Source organism: Rhinopithecus roxellana, chromosome 12, assembly GCF_007565055.1.
Source record: "Rhinopithecus roxellana isolate Shanxi Qingling chromosome 12, ASM756505v1, whole genome shotgun sequence".
NCBI lineage: Eukaryota > Metazoa > Chordata > Mammalia > Primates > Cercopithecidae > Rhinopithecus > Rhinopithecus roxellana.
Window position 1 is genome coordinate 135,412,867 of NC_044560.1, and position 23,414 is coordinate 135,436,280.

At 50.8% G+C, this 23,414-nt stretch overlaps 1 protein-coding gene across 5 annotated transcripts; it reads right to left on the reverse strand.

Annotated features, from left to right (window-relative positions):
• Positions 1 to 2,102: 2,102 nt before the first annotated feature.
• Positions 2,103 to 20,605, reverse strand: CD177 (CD177 molecule). Of its 5 annotated transcripts, none has more exons than XM_030913661.1 (10): positions 20,518 to 20,605; positions 20,290 to 20,430; positions 19,896 to 20,081; positions 18,405 to 18,527; positions 18,079 to 18,195; positions 13,514 to 13,654; positions 12,597 to 12,782; positions 12,355 to 12,489; positions 11,641 to 11,732; positions 2,103 to 4,184 (listed from the first exon to the last, which is right to left on the reverse strand). In XM_030913661.1, exons 1-10 carry the CDS (start codon positions 20,567 to 20,569, stop codon positions 4,023 to 4,025), a joined length of 1,335 nt encoding a protein of 444 aa, XP_030769521.1. In that variant the 5' UTR covers positions 20,570 to 20,605; the 3' UTR covers positions 2,103 to 4,022. The 5 variants fall into 5 exon arrangements, with proteins under 5 accessions (XP_030769521.1, XP_030769523.1, XP_030769520.1 ...); XM_030913663.1 differs by having other exon boundaries at positions 4,031 to 4,184; positions 11,592 to 11,732; XM_030913660.1 differs by lacking the exon at positions 2,103 to 4,184 and adding an exon at positions 5,114 to 5,552 and having other exon boundaries at positions 11,592 to 11,732.
• Between the last annotated feature and the right edge of the window lie 2,809 nt (positions 20,606 to 23,414).

The following is a 23,414-nucleotide window of genomic DNA, read 5'->3' on the forward strand; positions in this document are numbered from 1 at the left end:
GGGAAATTTAGTATTTGCTGCTGGATTATCCAGGCCAGCAGGGTGATCACGTTCCCAGGCTGCCATAGTGGCTCCGTGGATTATGTTTCGCTTCTCTTTTGAGAAGAGAATACCTAGGATCGACATTAACTCCGTCCAGGTATACAACTGGGGACCTAAAAACTGGTCGATCTGCTCTGCCACGCCTTTTGGATGACTTAGCAGGGGCTTGAGCTCCCTCTTCAGGCCTCGGACCTCAGAGGCAGTTAAGGGAGCATTTCTAAAGCCAATTGTGCACCCTCCTTGTGGAACTTTGTTTTAGAGGGAAGAGCTGGGAAGTCAGTTCTTTAGGAATGCAAGGAAAAGGAAGATTCTGAATGTCCCTTTTACATTGTTCTATCTCTTTTTGGAGCCTTCTTTTTGAGGAAGGACATTTAAATGGACAACGGGGATGATTAAGCCCCTGAGGCAATAATTTCTGGGGACCAGACGCCTCCGAGTTCAGAGTGATCCCTGGAGGCTGAGTGGGAGGCGTGAGTTCCGCCCGAGGAGGGGGAGGTGGGACTTCCGCCTGAGTAGGAGAGGATGCTGGACTTCCTCCCGAGGAGTAGGGGGAGGCGGGACTTCTGCCTGAGGAGGATGGGGAGGCGGGACTTCCGCCTGAGGAGGAGGAGGAGGAGGAGGAGGCTGCGCAGCTGGCTGCCGCGGAGCGTTGGGTTTCAGAAATATGGGACGATAATTTAAAGGATCCCTCTGACTGCCCTCAAGCCTTTTGTTTCTGTCTGTTACCTTCTTTAAGTCATTTAAGGGGTAAAGAAAGGCAGACCCTTGCTGCTAGCATAGGGGATAATCCATTTTTTTCTGGGGACACGGGGCTTTGGTTGTTAACTTACATTATTAAAAGTTGACAAACCCAATCCTCATCTGAATCAAATTTTGGCCAAAAAATGGCAGGTTTTAAGACTGGCTCTTGGGTCCAGAGGAAGCAGCAATATTTAATCATCTGTTGTTTTCTCTTATGTTTAGTCTGCTCATCCTCTTTCCAATATTTTAGCATGAGTCCTAAGGGACTATCAGGAGGAATTTGGTCACTCTCCCCTCCCTTGTTGCCTGGTCTACTTCCTGTCCCAGTCCTACTAGAAGCATTTCCCATGTTGAATCCCAAATAGGTCCAATCCCTCATGCTAGGGATGTTTTGCCTATTCCTTTCCTGTGATGGCTGAATCCCCCAGATACGGGGGATATGTCTCGTCTGTCCCGCCCTTAAAGGCTTGCTAAAGGCTTAATCTGTCACACCAGAGGTGTTTCACCGATTCTCTTTCCCAGGGAGGTTAACCTTCCTCCCTTTCCCGTTTGGAGGTTCCTTACACTCTTCCCGTTTATGTCCACACACTGCCTGGACACAGCAACAGGCTGATAATAGAGCATACATATTCAGCCTCCCAAAAGCTGACCACCAAGGAAGTACTTTGCCGCCCTCTTGTGGCTCTTCCTACCTTGGCCCATGCATGGAGTCGCTTGGTTACCATGGTCCTACAAACCTCTCTCTTTCCCTGCATTGTTGAGAATCCAAGTATATCCCTCGCACCGGTAGGTCCCGGCTGTCCTCCTGGGGTGGCCACCAAGGGCGGCAGAGCGGCTCCCCATGAGAGAGGGCCAAAGACTGTCCCAGAGGCGAATGTTAATCTCGCTGGGGCCTCCAAATTGTTGGGAATGGGTGCTCGGTGTCATAAAGATCAACACTGAGACAGAGGATCTCTCAGAAAGGTTACTTTCTGCAGAAAGGGTGCCGCTTGCTAGAAGTCTTGCCATGAAGGCACACACGAACAAAGGAGACAGGGTCATTTATAACCTGATGCATCCACCCTACTGCTGTGTCCAGCTTCCATTGGCTGGAACAGGACCTCACAATTTGTACTTGACTCGAACTACTACAAAACAAATACAGCAAAAATCCAAAAACCCAACTTTAAAAGGAGACAAAAAACTAAAATACTTCTCCAAGGAAGATGCACACATGGCCAATGAGGACATGCAAGGATTCTCAACATCACTAATACTTACAGATATGCAAATCAAAACCACAGTAATACACCACCTCACACACATTAAAATGGCTTTAATAAAAAACAACAACAACAATAGCATGAAACCACAAGTGTTTTCAAGTAGGTGGAATAATTGGAGCTCTAGTGCATTGCTGGTGGGAATGGGAAATGTTATAGCTGCTGTGGAAAATGGTATGGCAGTTTCTCAAAAAAATTAAAGAATTACTACTTGATCCAGCAATTCTACTTCTGGACATACAGAAGTCTGGCCTGAGGCTCCCTCTCTGCCCATTTCCCTGTAGCCTGACCCAGGGGAGGCTTGGCTTCACCTGGCAGCTTGATTTAGCCAGATTCAGGACCAGCAGGACTGTCACATGCTCTCTGAGCCCCCCAATGTAGATGGCAGGTCACAGGGTGCCTGGCTGATTCCTGGGGATGCCGTGGGCACTCAGGCAGCCGCTGTTCTGTGTCAGCACTGGGCTCAGCCTGGGATGCCCCCAGAAAACAGGACAGAAAAGCAGGGGCAGGTATTTAGAGAGCAGTCACAGAAGGAGTTGATGAAGTTGAAAGGAAGTCACAAGGAAAAAGTACCCAGTGTCGCATCACGTGCACCATGGCCACCCTGGGAGATGCCCTTTTGGGTGAGCCCCAGGAAGGAAGGCATGTGGGGGGCTGCCTGCAGAGGGAGCAGTCTCAGGTGGGCGGCCACCTGGCTGCAGGGAGGAGCTGACAGAGTCTGTGTGGAGAGCTTGGAGGGTGCAGAGGTGACCCTGCTGGGCTGTGGGCCCTGCTGAGAAAGCTCAACAGCTATTTGGGAGGCTGCAGGCCGGTAGGAACTCTGCCGCCCTCTGGTGGACAGGGATGGAAGTGTGTACGGCGGTGGCCCCAGGCCAGGCTGCGTTTTATTCCTCATGAATCTTCACATTTCACATGAGCTCACACATGTTATGTTACAGCTCCATCATGTTCCAGCCCCTCGAGTACCAGTCTCTGTGACTGTGAGTTCACTGTCCTCCCTGTTTCACAATCACATGTCCCAAACAGATTTTTGTCACTATCTGTGAGTTCGTGTTTGTGTGCTTTGGGCTACACTGTGCATGCCATGGGGGTGATATGTTTTGGGATATGGGGAGTGATGTCTCGGGATGAGCACTGAAGGGGGTTTGGGAACAGAACAGGGAGGTGCGGAGTGAAAAGATCAGTTTCAGGGGAGCAGAGACAGGTCATCTTCATTTCTCACTGTCGGGGGACCAGAATCCAGGACCCCGACTCTGGAACACAGCACCACACCCTGTTGGGGTCCCTGGGTGTCACAAGGGCTCATAATTTCATGTTGCCTCGGCATGCATTTTTCAAAGTGTACATTTAATTTCCTCATCTCAGAGGCAGAACTTGGTCACCATGACAGTCTCAAATACTGTACCCGGTCCAAATGACTCCATCTGGTGGCCAAAGATAAAATCTTGGAGGCATCTCTCCTGCTTAGTGTGCTGGGCTCCCCTCTCTCCAGCTGCTTCCTTTCAACTGACAGTTCTGACATTTGCCCTCAAATTTAAAGTGACCACCTTTCAGTCACAGCGTGATCTCCATGCCCCAGTGTTTGCTTGCTTTAAACACACCCATTAAAGCTCCCTGCTGGACACCTGTCAGATAACACCCTGGACCCGAAAAAGCCAACAGGTCCCTCCTCTCCTTTCTGTCTGGGCTTTCTAGAGTCTGTATCTATTGTGTCGAGGTTGGCATGTGCTCGCCAGTGTAAGTAGTAAAAACACTTACGATTTCACATTTTGGTTGTATCACTGAAGCCTCACCTGACATCCAGGTCTTGACATCAAGGAGGCCCCATGGGATCCATGAAGGTTGAGGCCCTGCTGGAGCTCTTTTCTTGGGGCCTCTGGTGCTGCTGCAGACGAGAGCTGCCAGCTAAGTTAATGAAAAAACTGAAGAGTTTCATTCAAAACAAGGGTCAGATGGTATATTCCTGGGCTTGGGCTGTCATAACAAACACTGTCGCCTTGGTGACTTAAACAGTAGAAATCTATTTATCACAGTTCTGGAGGCTGGAAAGTCCAAAGTCCAGGTGCCAGCTGATTCAGTCCTGGCTAGGGCTTCCCCGCAGGTGCCTGTTTTCTTGATGTATCTACAAATGGTGAAGGGCTGGGAGGGGGAGAAAAGACAGAGAAAATGAGAGAGACGATTCTCCTGTGTCTGTTTTTATAAAGGCATTAATTCCATCATGAAGCCCCCACCTTTGTCATAATCTCAAAGTCATCTGCTTTCTTTGAGTATGCACACGTGTATGTGTATGTGTTGAATATTTATCAATTAAGTAAAATTTCAAAATAGGGGGCCAGAAATGGTGGTTCATGCCTGTAATCCCAACACTTTAGGAGGGCTAGGTGGGGCTTGAGCCCAGGAGTTGCATATATTGCAGGGCAATATGATGAACTCTTTTATCTACTAAAAATAGTTTTAAAATATATAGCTGGGTATGGTGACACACACCTGTAGTCCTAGCTACTCAGGAGACTGAGGTGAGAGGATCACCTGAGCCCAGAAAGTCCAGGTTGCAGTGAGCCATGATTACACTCCTACACTACATCCTGAGAAACAGAAGTGAGACATTGTCTCAAAAAAAACTTAAGGGCCCGGCGTGGTGGCTCACGCCTGTAATCCCTGCACTTTGGGAGGCCGAGATGGGCGGATCACGAGGTCAGGAGTTCGAGACAAGCCTGGCCAGCATGGTGAAACCCCGTCTCTACTAAAAATACAAGAAAATTAGCCGGGCATGGTGGCTCACGCCTGTAGTCCCAGCTACTCAGGAGGCTGAGGCAGGAGAATTGCTTGAACTCATCAGGCAGAGGTTGCAGTGAGCCAAGATCGCGCCACTGCACTCCAGCCTGGGCGACAGAGCCAGACTCTGTCTCAAGAAAAAAAAAAAAAAGAAAGAAATGAACCACAGCACTTCCCAGTAAATTACTCCAGATGGAATTGCAAAATGTTATTCTCAATAACTCCTGGATGAGTATACTTAGAAACGAACAAATGTAAGACAGTCCATGTTTCAAATCCAGTGCATTATTTTATGGAGCTTTTCACAAGCTCCAAAAGATTCACAGTGCAGAACTGGAGGTTCTAGAGAAATTCCGCGCCTCCTGCAGGTAACTCTTATCATTCGGAAAGCAGCTCTTGGCTCATCCCTGGGCCCGGGGCAATCAAGTTCAGGTCCTGGTGCTCTCTGAGCTATCAAACCATAACCTGGGGTATGCACAGCAGCCTCCAGCATCCACAGGAGAGCTGAGCATGGGGTCAGGCTCAAGCAGGTCCAAGGCCAGCAAGTGACTCAGGCTCCCATGGCACCTCTCCTCCTGCCTCTCCCTCTACCACATCTGTGAGCTCCTGGGAAGCCCCATGACCTCATACAGAGGAGGAAACTGCAGACCAGGCTTATGGATGGGTCCTCACGGTGAGCTGGCACCCAGCAGAAGTGGACAGTGGCTGCCTTAGTGCCCACTTCAGGTGGTCCTGAGGAGTGACGTAGGGAAATCCTTCAGATGGGCAGAGCCTCAGGGGTTCTGCAAAGAGGGATGGACTTGGGTCCATTGCATGAACCCAGAGTGGCCCACATGGTCAAGGACTTGAAGAGAATAAAAGAGTAAAATTAAGACAGGGAGGAGACATGGATGTTCCTCTGGGGATGGGCACAAAGTGTGAGCTATGCCATCCCCACCCTTAAGCCCAGAACCTGTGCTGTGAGGATGAGGTTCTTGGTGTTTGGTGGACAGTGTCAGGCAGACTGTGTCCCTCAGAGCTTGCTCAGGGGGTCCAGGCACAGATGGCCACATGGACAGGGAGGAGGGCGATGTACCTTACCACAAGTGGACTGAGTCTCCCAGCACTGGCCTGGCTGCACACTGTACCCAGCCCTGCCCAGTGTAGGCACAGCCCAGGGCTAAGACCCTGGAAGGTGTCATTTTACAGAAGGACTACCTGACCACTGTGGATAGGCTGGCCACAGAGGACACATCCCATCCTGGAGGGGACTGGGCTTTGTCCTCACAGGGATACACACACACAGAGGGTTCCAACTGGACTTCCCTGGACCCTGCTCAGTGCTTCCGTGAACAGGGCCTTTCCTGTGGCTCTGGAACCTATGCAGGATTACTTCCACTGGGGGACACATCTTAACGCAAAGAATGGGAGGTAATTAACTCACACCCATGGAACCCACTGACCGTCTCAGGTGCCCCACGACACAGAGACAGCTGCTTCTCAGAATGGCGCAATGGCTCATGTGTGGCTTATCAGGGCACCAGGAGGGAGACCGTACCCCATCACCCCACAGGAGATGCCACACATCTTATAAACCAGCAGCCAGGCCATCAGGTCACTTTTCCCAGGGCCAGATGCAAAGATTCAGGAAAGACAGGAAGAATAAGGGCGGGTCCCTCCCATGATGCAATCTGCCAGCCCACTGAGAGAATGCTTGCTCCTTGTCCCCATGGCCCTGGGCTGCTGTGGATGAGGAATCTCTTCCTAGTTCTGATCTGTGGGAAGCCATGACAACCCTCCAGCCATCCTGTGCCCCTCGTGCTGCCAAAACAGCAGGCAAAGGAGAGGTCTCTCTGCAGTCGGGGGAACGGCATCTGATTACAGAGGGAGGTCAGGTGGCTGGGACAAGGAGGCTATTTTCGAAGGCAGGCAACTCATGGGGGTAACATTTCCTTGACCAGGGCCCTGTTCCATGGAAAACTATAGAAACTTACTAAAGACAAGGCCATCCAAGACTAACTCTCCATAAGAACCAAGATTTGGGTTACATTGCAGGTAACAAATAACATCCAAAGGAGGTTTTGGAGGTGGGAAGACAATGTGGAATGTACTAGAAGAAAGCAGCTCTGAGCACCAGCAGCCCCGTCCCCAGGACCTCAGCAGCTGTGTTGGAAGCCATCTCCTCCCCATCTTCCGCTCGTTGTGGGTGGAGAACTGGTGCCCAGCATAATGGGAGGAGGGCATCATTGTCATCATCACACACACTGTTACTGTGACAGAGGAAAGGACTGGAATTGTGTGTCATCTGCACGGAGGACTCTGATTTTTTTTCCCCCTTGAGACAGGATCTCACTCTGTCATCCAGGCTGGAGTACAGTGGCACAGTCTTGGCTCACTGCACCCTTGACCTCCTGGACTCAGATGATCCTCCTCCCTCAGCCTTCTGAGTAGCTGGGACCACAGACGTGCACCACCACAACAGGCAAATTTTTTGTATTTTTTGTAGAGAAGTGGTTTCACTGTGTTGCCCAGGCTGGTTTCAAACTCCTGGGCTCAAGTGATCCTCCCACCTCGGCTTCCCAAAGTGCTGACATTACAGGCACGAGCCACCGCGCCCGGCTTGGACTCTGATTTACGTCTGGACAAAGGGAAAAGGTGGATGCCATAGAGGCAAGGGAGTGAATGGTACTAGACATGTGCTGTTTCCTTCTCCAGCTTCACTATCTTCTCTACCCTCCCCTCTTCTCTGTTCTCTACTGTGAATGGGAGATCTGTGGGGGCTAGATCAGTGGCGTCTCCTGCTTCCAGCCTCTAGGGGTTTCAGTCAATGGGGAACCTCAACTGCAGACCAGAATGAGGACATCAGTTTGGAATTTTAGTTCCCCACCTCCCTCCCCAGTATCATTGTGGGCTGGATGCGTTTTTCAGCCTGAGATGGGAGCTCCTGTTAGGCAACCCTCTCTGAATATCTCTCTCTTTCTGTCTCTGGCTCTCTCTCTAGCTCTCTCTATTTCTGTATGTGTATGTGTCTCTCTCTCTCTTCTCTGCAGATTCCAGCAGTGGCTCCTCTCCTCGCCCTTATTGGGCGATGGTGGTAAGAAAGACCCAACGGTAACAGTTCTGGGAAAATGCTAACCCATTTTCTTCTGGAGTTCTCTCAAGCCCTTATGTCAATTATCCCATGATAGGCAGATGCTACATAGCAACGTTTGGGTCAATGACGAATTGCATATAGAACGGTGGTCTCCTGAGATGACAATATTGTATTTATGCTGTACCTTTTCTACATTTAGATGTGTATAGATACACAAATACTTGTCGTGGTGTTACAATTGCCTGCAGTATTCACACCATAACATGCACTGCAGGCTTGTAGCCTAGGGGCAGTCAACTCTACCATCCATCCTGGTGTGTGTTGGGCTGTACCATCTGGGTTTTTGTAAGTGCTCTCTACAATGCTCCTATGGCGATTATCACCTAATGACACATTTCTCAAGACATATCCCTGTCGTTAAGCAATGCATGACTATACTAACCTCTCCTGCAGTTGCTCAGATGGGATGAGCCACCTGTTTGTGTGAGGACCCTGGCTGCTAGGCTGGAAGCCTCATACGTCTCAGTGCATCTTCCCCTCCAGGTAATGATAATGCCCCAATACTTTTGGCTGGAGCACCCTGAAGTCTCTGCTGCCGTCCAAGCTGGTTTGGAGACGTGAACCAGACCAATAAAGGGCGGGCTTTGGATGATCATTTTTTCATTAGGTTCCTCTCCTCCCCCACGCTAGATCCCTGGGTGTCCTGCTGTCCCCTCACATGGAGAAACCCCAGCACTGGGAGAAAGGACAAGGTCTTTATTATTCAGATACATGCAGCCACTCCTCCAATTATTATTCAGATACATGCAGCCGCTCCTCCAATTATTATTCAGATACATGCAGCCGCTCCTCCAATTATTATTCAGATACATGCAGCCGCTCCTCCAATTATTATTCAGATACATGCAGCCGCTCCTCCAATTATTATCAGATACATGCAGCGCTCCTCCAATTATTATTCAGATACATGCAGCCACTCCTCCAATTATTATTCAGATACATGCAGCCGCTCCTCCAATTATATTCAGATAATGCAGCCACTCCTCCAATTATTATTCAGATACATGCAGCCGCTCCTCAATATTATTCAGATACATGCAGCCGCTCTCCAATTATTATTCAATGCAGCCGCTCCTCCAATATTATAATGCAGCCGCTCCTCCAATTATTATTCAGATACATGCAGCCGCTCCTCCAATTATTATTCAGATACATGCAGCCACTCCTCCAATTATTATTCAGATACATGCAGCCGCTCCTCCAATTATTATTCAGATACATGCAGCCGCTCCTCCAATTATTATTCAGATACATGCAGCCGCTCCTCCAATTATTATTCAGATACATGCAGCCGCTCCTCCAATTATTATTCAGATACATGCAGCCGCTCCTCCAATTATTATTCAGATACATGCAGCCGCTCCTCCAATTATTATTCAGATACATGCAGCCGCTCCTCCAATTATTATTCAGATACATGCAGCCGCTCCTCCAATTATTATTCAGATACATGCAGCCGCTCCTCCAATTATTATTCAGATACATGCAGCCGCTCCTCCAATTATTATTCAGATACATGCAGCCGCTCCTCCAATTATTATTCAGATACATGCAGCCGCTCCTCCAATTATTATTCAGATACATGCAGCCGCTCCTCCAATTATTATTCAGATACATGCAGCCGCTCCTCCAATTATTATTCAGATACATGCAGCCGCTCCTCCAATTATTATTCAGATACATGCAGCCACTCCTCCAATTATTATTCAGATACATGCAGCCGCTCCTCCAATTATTATTCAGATACATGCAGCCGCTCCTCCAATTATTATTCAGATACATGCAGCCGCTCCTCCAATTATTATTCAGATACATGCAGCCGCTCCTCCAATTATTATTCAGATACATGCAGCCGCTCCTCCAATTATTATTCAGATACATGCAGCCACTCCTCCAATTATTATTCAGATACATGCAGCCACTCCTCCAATTATTATTCAGATACATGCAGCCACTCCTCCAATTATTATTCAGATACATGCAGCCACTCCTCCAATTATTATTCAGATACATGCAGCCACTCCTCCAATTATTATTCAGATACATGCAGCCACTCCTCCAATTATTATTCAGATACATGCAGCCACTCCTCCAATTATTCAGATACATGCAGCCACTCCTCCAATTATTATTCAGACATGCAGCCACTCCTCCAATTATTATTCAGATACATGCAGCCGCTCCTCCATATTATTCAGATACATGCAGCCGCTCCTCCCTTATTATTCAGATACATGCAGCCTCCTCCAATTATTATTCAGATACATGCAGCCGCTCCCCTCCAATTATCAGATACATCAGCCGCCCAATTATTTTCATACATGCAGCCGCTCCTCCAATTATTTCAGATACTGCAGCCGCTCCTCCAATTATTCAGATACATGCAGCCACTCCTCCAATGCAGATACATGCAGCCACCCTCCATTATTTCAGATACATGCAGCCGCTCCTCCAATTATATTCAGATACATGCAGCCTCCTCCAATTATTATTCAGATACATGCAGCCACTCCTCCAATTATTATTCAGATACATGCAGCCACCTCCAATTATTATTCAGATACATGCAGCCACTCCTCCAATTATTATTCAGATACATGCAGCCGCTCCTCCAATTATTATTCAGATACATGCAGCCGCTCCTCCAATTATTATTCAGATACATGCAGCCGCTCCTCCAATTATTATTCAGATACATGCAGCCGCTCCTCCAATTATTATTCAGATACATGCAGCCGCTCCTCCAATTATTATTCAGATACATGCAGCCGCTCATCCAATTATTATTCAGATACATGCAGCACTCCTCCAATTATTTCAGATACATGCAGCCACTCCTCCAATTATTATTCAGATACATGCAGCCGCTCCTCCAATTATTATTCAGATACATGCAGCCGCTCCTCCAATTATTATTCAGATACATGCAGCCGCTCCTCCAATTATTATTCAGATACATGCAGCCGCTCCTCCAATTATTATTCAGATACATGCAGCCGCTCCTCCAATTATTATTCAGATACATGCAGCCACTCCTCCAATTATTATTCAGATACATGCAGCCGCTCCTCCAATTATTATTCAGATACATGCAGCCACTCCTCCAATTATTATTCAGATACATGCAGCCACTCCTCCAATTATTATTCAGATACATGCAGCCACTCCTCCAATTATTATTCAGATACATGCAGCCACTCCTCCAATTATTATTCAGATACATGCAGCCGCTCCTCCAATTATTATTCAGATACATGCAGCCACTCCTCCAATTATTATTCAGATACATGCAGCCACTCCTCCAATTATTATTCAGATACATGCAGCCACTCCTCCAACGCCCTCTCCCATAGGGCAAGTGCAGCTGCTCCAGGCTCTCCCCAGTGTCGCTATTAGGTGAGTAGACATGAATGATTGTGTGTGGGGAAGATAATTCATGGGTAGGATGGGAAAAGAATTTGGTGTCCAAGACTATTAGGTTATGAGGTCAGAGGGACGGTTGAGTGTGGTGGTCAGCAGGGGTGAAGAATCTTGGGGGTAATGGAGTTAGCAGGAAGGGCAAAGAGCCCCCCACCACAGCGCCAGGGCCAGTGCCAGCGCCACCCCCCAAGTGAGAGACTCCAGGCCCCCAGCCCCACCTCTCTCAGAATGAGGGGCAGGAGGCTCCTCTTCACCCTTCTCACTCACAGAGAAGATCCCGATTTGTCTGGTGTGGTTCAACAAGGAGCTGGAAGGTTGGGCCACACAGCCCTGAATGCCCATTGTGGTGGTTACCCCACCTAGAGGGAGAAGACCAAGTCAGAAAGGACACAAAGTACAGCCCAGCCAAATTCGTGAACCCAGGAGTCCAGGCCTCAGACCCTCCTCTCTCAGTCCCAGAAGTCCAGGCCCCAGCCCCTTCTCCCTCAGACTCAGGAGTCCAGGGCCCCAGTCCCTTCTCCCTCAGACCCAGGAGTCCAGGCCCCCAGTCCTCCCTCCTCAGATCAAGGAGCCTAGACCCCTAGGCCATCCTCCCTTAGACCTAGGAGTACAGGACCCCAGCCCCTCCTCCCTCAAACCCAGGAGCCCAGACCCCCAGCCCCTCCTCCCTCAGATCCAAGAGCCCAGAGTCCCAGCTCCTCAGACCCAGGAGTCCAGGCCCTGAGCCCCTCCTCCCTCAGACCCAGAAGCCCAGGCCCCCACCCCCTCCTCCCTCAGACCCAGGAGCCCAGGCCCCCACCCCCTCCTCCCTCAGACCCAGGAGCCCAGGCCCCCACCCCCTCCTCTCTCAGACCAGGAGTCCAGGCCCAGCCCCTCCTCCCTGAAACCCAAGAGCCCAGAGCCCCAGCTTCCTCCTCCCTCAGTCCCAGGAGCCCAGGACACCAGCACCTTCCTCCTTGGGGCCCTGCTTGCAGCACTCACCTCCTGAGAGACTAATGTACCCATCATAACAATGAGTGGTGCCCCTGGGGCAGGTCTTTACTGGGGAGTCACTTGAGCAGGTTCCAAAGGGCTGCGCACAGGTAAGACACTGCTGGTCTCCTGGCTCAGGGGCACCTGGGGAGCAGAGGGAAGGTGGGAGTACGTGACTTTGTGCTCGCCCACCTTGGACCAGAGTGTCTGTGTGTCTGGGCCTCATTTCTCCATGGCCCTGGATCCCATACCTTGAGGAGGGAGGGAGTTCAGCAGGACGCTGCTGCTGCTGGCACCATTGCACAGGTCTGAGGAGCAGAAGTGGGCATAGGAGGCCACGAGCACCCCAGGAGGGGCTGAGTGGATGGAGGTCTTCTGGGAATTTTGAGCCCCAACAGCGCTGCAGCCTTTGCTCCACACCAGGGTCGATGTGACTCCTAAGGGTGAGAGGGAAAGCTGGGCTGGGGGACTGGACAGCTCCCAGGGCAACAGGGGCTCCAGAACTGGACTCCCTGCCCTCAATTCACCTCAGGCAGAGGGTGAATACCCTGATCACAACTGCGTGGGTCATGTTTAGCATGGGGCAAAGACGGAGGCCAGGGCCTGGGTCCTCCCCGAAGCTCTGCCTCCTCCCAATTCTCACTCAAACGTCACCTTCTCCATGAGTCTCCCCTGAACACTCAGCTTAATATTGTAGCCTTCACCTCACTTTTCCTATCTCCTTTTCCTTGCCAGATTTCTCTCCAGAGCTGGGGTCTCCATCCCTATACTTTGCTGCTTTTTGTTTGTTTCCTGTTTCTCAAGGTATATAAAGCTGCAGGAATACAGATGGGATTGGATCTACAGCGCCTAAGACAAATGCTGGATAAACATTTCCAGACTGTATGAAGTCACTGAGATTCCTCAGTGTTGGCACGGTTCTCCGCCCTGGGCAGGGATTACCGCATACATCGTCACCCCTACCCAGAAAGGCAGACACCGTCATTCCCACTGCTTCACCCCCAGTTTTCATAAGGGGAACCCAAGATCCAGAGAGAAGAATAGTTGAATTGAAAATTGCAGATGTGGAGGAAACTGAGCAGGAAATTCAGGGGAAAGAATCCAGTGGGGTGGAGGGAGCTGCCAGGGACCTGGGACAAGTGTTTGTCTTCTACCTCAGTCCACGCACCTACATCTATGAGCAGCAGCGTCTCCTGACACACCTGGCCCGCCTCGCACATCACGGTATTAGATATGGTCCATCCAATGGGTACTTGAGTCAAGTTTTCCTGCTTCTGCAAAGAGTTCCCCCGATGACAGGTCAGAAAATCTGGGGAGAGGAAACCCAGGGTCTGTGTAAGCCAGGAACCGACCATGTCTGTCCCTCCAGGTCCTCAGCTACGGAAGGTGATCTTGCTCTTGAGTCACACTCCAGGTGACCAGGCCACAGAGTCCCTCAACTACGGATTCAGAAAGGACTTGGAAGTCCAAACCCCACGCTCACTGTTCCCCCTGTTTCTACTTGAACATCCACAGGGACGTCGTCTCACAGCCCTGTGGGAATGGTCGTTCCTTGCTTCAGCTGTGAGAGCAATGGAAGCTCTTCCTTATCCTCTGCCCATCTCTGCTTCCCCATCTGAACTTTAAGGTCCTCATTTCAATAATAAGGAAGACAGCCTGAGACCTTTCTCATACCTTTCAGTTGCAAAGCCCTATGTTCCAAACAAACGATGCGGAGGGCCAGGGTGGGCTGAGCACTACCTCTGCACCTGGCTGACGTCATTGCTTCCCACAGATCCACCTATCTAAAGTCCCAGGGAGCTCAGCTTATCTGAGATGCCTCATTTCCCCACAGTACCCCAACAGTAGGTGGGGCGATCACAATCAGCACCCTCATTTGCAACAAGGGAAACAGGCAGGATTGCTCAGTAGCCGCCCGTGCCACACAGCTTGTGAGCAGCAGAGGTAGGCTGGGAACCCAGGGACTCTGGACCCTCAGGGTCAGGGTTGAGGGCAGGAGGGAGACAGGTACTGATGACCATCTTCGGCTACCTTGGCCCCGAGGCCCTAGTGTGAAACCACAGCCCCTGGCCTTCCCTCATGGCCATCACAGAGCAGGGGGCATCTGTCCCATGATACAGGGACTCTTAGACTGAGCCCCCAGCTTCCACCAACACATGCGACCTGCAGAACGGATGTCACCCCGGAGGGCTGCTCATTTGCATGCTTCACAGATGACAAAATCAAAATCATGGCTCCTGCTGTCTTCTCCCGCCCTTCTCTCCCCACTCCCATCTCCCCTACTTATGCCCGTGGTGGCTCATCTCTGCCGGCTGAAAAGGTTGGTGTTCTCCTTGACCACTCCCTTTCTCTCCCACGTTGTGTTCCTCAAGAAATTCTACTGGCTTGAGCTGCAGAAAATCTTCAAAACCCAACCCCACGTCACCACCTCTGCTGCTTCCACCCAGGCCAAACCTCCGTGGCTCCCACCTGACTCCCAGGGCTCTCCCTGTGCCTGCTTGCCACTCTTCCCCTTGCTGCATTCTCCGTGCACCAGGCAGAGGGAGGCTGGGTAAACCTAAGTCAGTTCATGTCACTCCTCTGCTCTGAAGACTCCAGGAGTTCCCCATTCTGGAGAATAAAATTCTAAGCCCTTCCAATGGCCCGGGAGGCCTGATAAGACGCAGCCACCTCCCCGCTCCATGCAGGTGTCCTACTCTGCTCCCTCCAGCACTCTGCTCTGCACAGGTGCTTCTGGCAGGCACTCACCCACCTCAAGGCCTTTGCACCTGCTTCCGCCCTCTGTCTGCAACCATCCCCTCCTGTTCCCCAAATCCAGGTAAAGAGGATCCATGAGATATGGAGACTTTTGATCCTCATATGAAGCTGAGGCTGGAAAGCTGTTTCAGCGGCAGAGCAGGGCCTGGGACCCACGTGTCCCTGATTCAGACGCGGGCTCTTCCCTGCTCTCTCACTGGGACCGCTGCCCAGCTCCTCTAGGGGCAGCCAGGGCCTTATCTGCCCAGGGCTTCTTGGTTCTTCACAAGGGGCTGCTGCCATGGCCCCTTTTGGTAACCTGTGTCCTTGCACCCAGCCCTCCCACTGCTGTGGCTTCTTATAAGCAGCTCTATCACCCTGGAGCCTCTTCTCTCCCGCACTTGGTCCCCAACATCTTGTTGTTCCCCCAGTTTCTGATGCCTGGTCTTGTGATGCTCACTGTCTGCTAAGCTGCTGAACTGCACTTCACCAGGGAAGGCAAAACAGCCTCCAAGATCTGGCTCCAGTGTTGAAAGCAGAATATGAATCTCTATTAACAGCACCAATTTGTACGTAATAGCTGTGTTTTATGTGGTGTGTGTGTGTTTGTGTAGTGTGCGCGCGTGGGATGTGAGGGTGCATGCGTGATGTCTGCAGATGTGTGTGCTGTGAGTGTGTAGTATACATGTGGGGGTGTGGTTGTATGGGGTGTGTGGTGTGTTCATGGTATTTTTGTGTGGTGCATGTGTGTACAGACATACTATGTGTGATGTATGTGGTATGTGTTTTTGTGTGTTTGGCATGGTGTCTGTTCTGTATATGTGTGTTTTGTTTGCATGTGGTGTGTGTGTGTTTGTGTAGTGTGTGTGCATAGGGTGTGGGGCTGCATGCATGATGTGTGCAGGGGTGTGTGGTATGTGTCAGTGTGTAGCACATGTGTGGGAGTGTGGTTGTATGGGGTGTGTGGTGTGTTCATGGTATGTTTGTGTGATGCATGCATGTGTAGACATACTGTGTGTGATGTATTTGGTATGTGTTTGTTTTGTGTGTTTGGTGTGGTGTGTGTTCTGTGTATCTGTGTTTTGTTTGCATGTGGGGTGTGTGACATACCAGGTGTGTTGTGTGTATTGTGTGTTGTGTGTGGTATGTGTTGCATGTCCGATATGTTGAGAGGGAGTGTGTGTGGTGCCTGACATGTAGTGTGTGTGCCACATACACACTACATGTACACATAGTAATTGTGCAATTCTGTGATGCAACACAATTTGTGTGTGTTGTGCAGATTGTACGCTCTGTGTGTGATTTGTGTTTCATATGTGGTATGTCAGGGGTATGGGGGAGTGTGTGTGTGGTATGTGATGTGTGGTGTGTATGTGGCATGGTGTGATGCATTGGTGTCTCCGGTGCTTATTGTGGGCTGTGTGTGGCATGTGCTGCATCTGATTTGTTTCTGAAATACCTTCTGGATTATCAGTGTCACCTGCTTCCAGAGACCAGGGCCAGACTGTTAACACCAGCATCAGTCAAAAGGAAAGATAAATGGCTCAGACCCTGCCCTTCCCTGCTCCACAATCTTCCATGGCTCCCCTGCCTTCAGCAGACAGTCCACCCCTGAGTCTGGCTTTTCAGGTACTTGAGGGACCACCAGGTTCCCACTTACCTCTCCCTCCCCCACCAGTATCCATTCCAAAGGCATGCCAAGTCATTTCCTCCTCAGCCTCACACCTGCTGTGCCTTTGGCTTGGGGCAGCTCCCTCCTCGACCCCACACCCACCTTGTCCACCTGGAAAACTTCTAATCACCCCCAATCCCAGCTGCACCCCCTCATCTTGATGAGTCCTTCTCAGGTGGAGTGATGGACTCTTCTTGAAAACTGCAGGCTCACTCCCACCTCCAGGCCTATGCAGCTGCTACACACTGTTCCCTCTGCCACCAATGTCCTCTTCCTCTTCTACCAATAAGCTGTAAGTCATCTTTAACACACAGTTCACAGCCCACCTTCTCTGTAAAGCCCTCCTTACTCTCTACCCCAACAACATCAGTATCTTCCTCCTCTGAGCTGCCCCAGGCCCCACATCCCCATTTGCAACAGCCCTGATCACCTCAAGCTGTGACTATCTGTGTCTGTGGCACCTGCCCCTCCTAGTCCCGGAGGCCCTTCAGGTAGAAACAGGGTCTGACTCATTAGGGGGCTTTGCATGTCCTCACTTGAGCAAACACCTCCTGGTACCCTTCCTGAGCCGACTCCTGAGCTACCCAAGGCTGGAAACCCTGGTGCCAGTGATACCAAGCCCCTGGCTTCAGGCTCCCAGCCTAGCCAGGGAGAAACAGCCAAATACACAGAGGAAGGTGTGCGGAACTCACACAACGCCCTCTTCTAAACTCTAAGGGTTGGCATGATGTGGGCAGACAAGGAAACAGAGGCACGGGTAGGGAAAGACTTTGCTCCTAGGAAGGAAGCTGGGATTCCTATAAGACCCCCGCCTCCCCAGCATGGCTTCCCGTCGCCTTGGAGCGCTTCTTATGGAGACATTCCCTGGCACTCTCTTCCATGGCAGCACCTAAATGGGTAAGTGGGGACCCTCTCAGTGTCCTCGTTTAACTCTTGCTTTCTCTGTCACACCTGAAGTGCCCTTGATTTTTGTCTCTCATGTTCTCTCCTGTGCAGGCAAGGCTGCTGGGGCACTCCAGCACTATGGGCAGGGCGGGGGCTGGTGAGGGTGGCAGAGAGGCTACGGTGGCCTAGAAGTGGGAGACCTAGGGTTACGCAAGGCCAGGGGTGTGGAGACACAGAAATTGAAGCAACCAGTCACTCTCAGCAGCATGAGAGCCAGCAGGGGCCCCAGCACTCACTGTTGCCTAAAGTCTCATGCCAAGCAACCCACCTTGCATCCTTGATCTTCCTCCTACTGACTTTGGTGTGATGGCTCTGGATGCCCCATGTGTCATCGTGCCCCGAGGTTACAGTGCAGGGCACAACCTAGGGGTGGGACTCACCTTTCGTATTGCAGTTCTCAGTCACCCGCAGGGGCCCAATTTCCTGCGTCCCATTGAGCAGGTTGCAACCTGGCTGGGGCATGCATCCCTGGACTCTCAGATGGGAGAAGATGCCTCCTGCAGAAAGGGGGAGCGAGGGAGAGTCAGTGATGCTGCCTTGAGGACCACTCAACCCTCAGAGGCAGACATAGCTCCAGGAAGCCAGGCCCACCCTCCTCTGGGTCTCATGCCTCGCCTCAGCTCACCCTCACTCCCCAGAGACTAAGATCTCAGTCCCCAGACCTTCAGGTTCAGTCCCCTCAGGGACCCCGATGTCCCAGGCTTACCTCCCCTGAGCCTGAGGAGGCCATCATAACAGTGCGTGGTCCCCTTGGGGCAGATCTCTTCTGTTGTCCCCTCTGGACAGCCTTCCATAGACAAGCAGACTGGGCATCTCAAGGATCCTGGCTCTAGGGAAGTCACAGACAGAGTGAGGGGGCACTTGAGAGGGCACTAGATTTGATCAGATACCTTCTCTGCACCCCACTTTTGCTGGTCTCAGGAGTCAACCTGCTCAGTCTTCCCAAAGGGGCCTTCTGCAGCTCCCATCATGGGATTGGATGTGGGAAAATTAAGAAGTGTAACCTATGAAAGAGGAAGGGAGAGAGAACAGGAGGTCTGGGTAGAGGCACCAGGACTGGGTACAGAAAGTGGTCTTGGCTGCGCATGGTGACTCACGCCTGTAGTCACAGCACTTTGGGAGTCCAAGGCAGGCGGATCACGAGGTCAGGAGTTTAAGACCAGCCTGGCCAACATAGTAAAACCCTGTCTCTACTAAAAATACAAAAATTAGCCGGGCGTGGTGGCTGGCGCCTCTAGTCCCAGCTACTTGGGAGGCTGATGCAGGAGAATTGCTTGAACCCGGGAATCGGAGGTTGCAGTGAGCCAAGATTGCACCGCTGCACTCCAGCCTGGTCAACACAGCGAGACTATGAAAAAAAAAAAAGAAGAAGATGAAAGAGAGAGAGAGAGAGAGAGAAAGAAAGAAAAGAAAGAAAAAGAAAGAGAGAAAGGGAAGAAAAGAAAGAAAGAAAGAAAAGAAGAAAGAAAAGAAAGAAAGAAAAGAAAAGAAAGAAAGAGTTCTTGGGGGGAATTGGGGGTAGGCAGGGTGGAGGAGGGGCCTGCTGAGGCCTGATATAGACTCAGATATGGTCAAGTCTGAACCCTTCAACAAAGTCTGGCCTTCCGAGGGGAGACACAGAAGCAGACTCATTGATCAAGGGAACGAGGGGATGCCCTGGAACCACTCAGTGCCTTCACCTGCAAGGGCTACTAAACCTCCAAGAACAGGAGACTTCTGTATGCACAAGCTATTCCAATAAAAGAAGTGCAAAACATCTCCCCAGACTCTTCATAATACCAGACAAGAAAAGTGGAAAGTTTCAATTCAGTCTCCCTTAGGAAGAGGAAATAGCAAAAAACCTGCAGGAGAACTTCTTGAACCAAACGCAACAGAATTAAAAAAAAAAAAAAAATGAATGCAGGATGACCCAGTTAATGGTGATTTCATATCAGAAATCCCTCCTATTTGCTCTTAGAAGAGGAGGGGTGCGGGGAGTCCTGGGTGGCAGAGGTGGGTGGGAGGGACCAGGAGTGAGTAGAGAGGGATGGAAAGGGAGAAGGGTGGGGCGGTGGCCAGGGAGCAGTCAGGGGAGGGATGGAGCGAGCGAGGGGCAGTATAGCGAGCGAGGGTGGGAGGGACTCCATAACAGCCCCTCTGCGCTCACCGGAACCCCTCCTGACAGCCCCTCCCTCTCCTCCGACCCTCCCGCAGGCACCTGCTGGGGTCTGCGGGGTCCAAAGCGGGGCAGTGGTAACTAGGTTGTTGCAGAAGTCCTTATGGCGGCACACATAGGTGTAGGAGAGCACGGAGAGGCCGGGGCCCATCCGGTGCTCAGTGACGCGGGGCTCCTGGTCCTTGGCCTCGGTGCAGCCCTTGGAGAGCACCATGCTCACTTGGGATCCTGGACCGAGAGAGGGAGGCAAGCGAGGATGGAGGTCAGGTTTCCAGGGTCCTGGAGGGAGACGCTGCTACATTCCGTAGGCTGAAAGGCTAGAAAGGGGATCACCGGGACCCTAGCGGTCGCTCCTCCGGTGGCTCCCAAGTCACTGCACAGGGATCGAGGGACTGAGGGAACAGGACGGGGTCTCTGCACCCCAGGGCCTTCTCACCGCTCTCAATGAGCACCATGGTGTCCTGGCACCCCAAGCCGCTGTCACAGCTGATCTCCTTAGGGGTCCAGTGCAGGGGCAACTGGGACACATTCCACACGTCGTGACTTGTCCCAAACTGGCAGAGCAGCGCCTGCACTCCTGGCAGTGGCAAGAGCAAATCCATCTCAGCGGGGTTCCCTTGCCCGGCCTCCAGGGAGGTCCCTCTAGGCTAGGGTCATCACTCACCTGGCAGTGGGAAGGTGACCCCCAGGAGGGCCAGCAGTAACACCGGGCTCATGACCCGTCTGTGGCTAAAAATCTCTTTCTGCTTTTTCACCAGGAAACGAGTCCTTTATAACAGCCCTTAAGCAACCAGCCCAGGAAAGGGTGGGGAAGAGAGGGCCTTGCTAAATGGAGGCCTGGGCCCCACCCCAAGTCTCGACTGCCCCATCGGCCTATCAGGGACCCCTTTCTTCCTCAGACCTTCGGGTCCGGGCCCCCAGCCCATCCTCCCTCAGTTGGAGGGTCCAGGACCCCCAGCCACTCAGCCCCTCCTCCTTCAGACCCAGGGGTTCAGACCCAGTGGTCCAGACCCCCAGGCCCCTCTTCCCTCAGACCCAGGAGTCCAGACCCCCAGCCCCTCCTCCCTCAGACCCAGGAGTCCAGGACCCCAGTCCCTCCTCCCTCAGACCCAGGAGTCCCAATCCCCAGGCCCTTCTCCCTCAGACCCAGAAGTCCCAATCCCCAGCCCCTCCTCCCTCAGACCCAGGAGTCCCAATCCCCAGGCCCTCCTCCCTCAGACCCAGGAGTCCCAATCCCCAGGCCCTCCACGATTAGAGACTGTGGCATCTTGACCCTAGGGTCCCCCTGGTCCAGACTCCCAGCCCTCTTTCCTCCTGAGGCCAGCTATGTTGATCGCCACCCCCACCCTGTTTCTCCAGTAGTTTGGGAAGGCAGTTTCTTCATTTCTCATGGGCTCCCTGGCCACCTCTGTACCCCAGATGGGGAAATGACCCAACTACCTGTGGGGACGCTGTGCAGTGACCATTGGCTTGTCCCCATGTCTTCCGGCCTAGTTTCTACCCTCCACTGTCTTCCCACTTCTCTGTTCTTTCTCTTTCCTTCCCATATTGCTTTTCTTTTGATTCTCCTTTTCATGTTTTTCTCTCATGCTTTCTCTTCTATTCTCTACCCTCACAGTACAACATAGTCCCCAATTTCCTACCGTCAGGAAAGTCCCCAATTTCCCACTATCAGGAAAGACTTGGCCAGAGGTGGAGTGCAGACTGAATATCTATGAAATAATTAGGATATATTTAAAAAATGCAACATCTATTTGCTGGAAGCCAATGGGAGAGCAGTGGTGTGCTGAAAAACTTACAGAAAAACAATACCCACAAATTCTGCCTTGTAGTGTTGGCCTATTTCTCTGGTGTAAATACTCATAGCATGTCTGATTTTAAGCTACCAACAGTTTACCAACCGGGCTGATGAAATCCCTAGCTATTTAACTATTGGTCTTTCCAGGGCTGTACAAATCAACTGTAACACACTGGGGAGGAGGAGGAAGACAGGAAGGAACCAGGGTTATCTGTCAGTGACTGCAGAGGGATGTTGGGGTGTCTGTGATGGAGAGAGGAGAAACAGAAGAGGGAAGGCGAGGGCAGGAATAGCAGAGAAAGAGAAATGAATGTAACTTGCAATTATATGTTTATTTTTGACATCTCTATAAATTTTATCTTTATTTGTCTTTGCAAAGTTTATTGTAAGTTTAATATTTGCCACACAGACAGGAAAGTATTTGTTGGCTCTCCTGCTATGTCTCCACCACCTACATGGCATATAGTACATGTCCAGTAATTTATTATTTTTTTTTTTTTTAGAAACAGAGTCTTGCTTTCACCTATGCTGGAGTACAGTGGTGCAATCGTAGCTCACTGCAGCTCACTACAGCTTCCATCTTCTGGACTCAAGTAACCCTCCCAACTCAGCCTCCCCAGTACCTTGGACTACAGGTGCCCACCACCATGTCTGGCTAATTTTTGTATTTTTTGCAGAGATACGGTCTCACTATGTTGCCCAGGCTGGTCTTGAACTCCTGGGCTCAGGTTATCCTCCCTCCTTGGCCTCCCAAAGTGCTGGAAGTAGAAGCATGAGCCACCAAGCCCCAGCCTCAATAAATATTGAATGAATGAATGAATGAATGAATGAATGAATGAATGAAAAGGGGAAGACAAGAGCAGAGCCCTCACTCCATTTGTACAGGTTGTGCACCCTAGAAATCTTGCCCCCTCCCCAGCAATTGACATTGTCATTGTGTGAATGGTGCCCTGGAATTGTGCATGGTCTAAAGCAATGTCCCTGATGGAGGAGGGAAGGGAAGGGTGGGCAAAGAGGCAAACAGAGTCATAGGTACTGAATTCAATGTGCTACTTTAACATACATGTGGTCAGCAATCGTATGAAAAAAGCTCAACATCACTGATCGTTAGAGAAATACAAATCAAAACCACAATGAAATACAGCCTCACACCAGTCGGAATGACTATTATTAAAAAGTCAAAAAGTTACGCATGCTGGGAGAAAAAGGAACACTTAGACATTGTTGCTGGAAGTGTATATTAGTTCATCCATTGTGGAAGACAGTGTGGCAATTCCTCAAAGACCTAAAAACAGAAATACCACTTGACCGAGCAATCTCATTAATGGGTATATACCCAAAGGAATATAAATCATTCTATTATAAAGATGCATGCATATGTATGTTCATTGCACCACTATTCACAATAGCAAAGACATGGAATCAATAGAAATGCCCATCAATGGCAGATTGGATAAAGAGAATGTGGTACATATACACCACGGAATACTATGCAGCCATAAAAAAGAGTGAGATAATATACTTGGCAGGAACACGAATGGAGCTGGAGGCCATTGTCCTTTTCTGACTAACACAGCCACAGAAAACTAAATACCACATGTCCTCACTTATAAGTGGAAGCTAAATGATGAGAACACGTGGACACATAGAGGGGAACAACACACACTGAAGCCTATCAGAGGGTGGAGGGTGGGAGGAGGAGGAGGAGGGAGAGGATCAGGAAAAGTAACTACTGGGTACTAGGCTTAATACCTGAGGGATGA

Coding starts and splice junctions, on each gene's coding strand:
- CD177 (XM_030913660.1), bottom strand. CDS start 20,569: ATGAGCCCGGTGTTACTGCTGGCCCTCCTGGGGGTCACCTTCCCACTG. Junction 12,490..12,596: donor GAACTCCCTCCCTCCTCAAG/GTATGGGATCCA, acceptor TCTGCTCCCCAG/GTGCCCCTGAGCCAGGAGAC. Junction 11,733..12,354: donor GTACATTAGTCTCTCAGGAG/GTGAGTGCTGCA, acceptor TTCTCCCTCTAG/GTGGGGTAACCACCACAATG.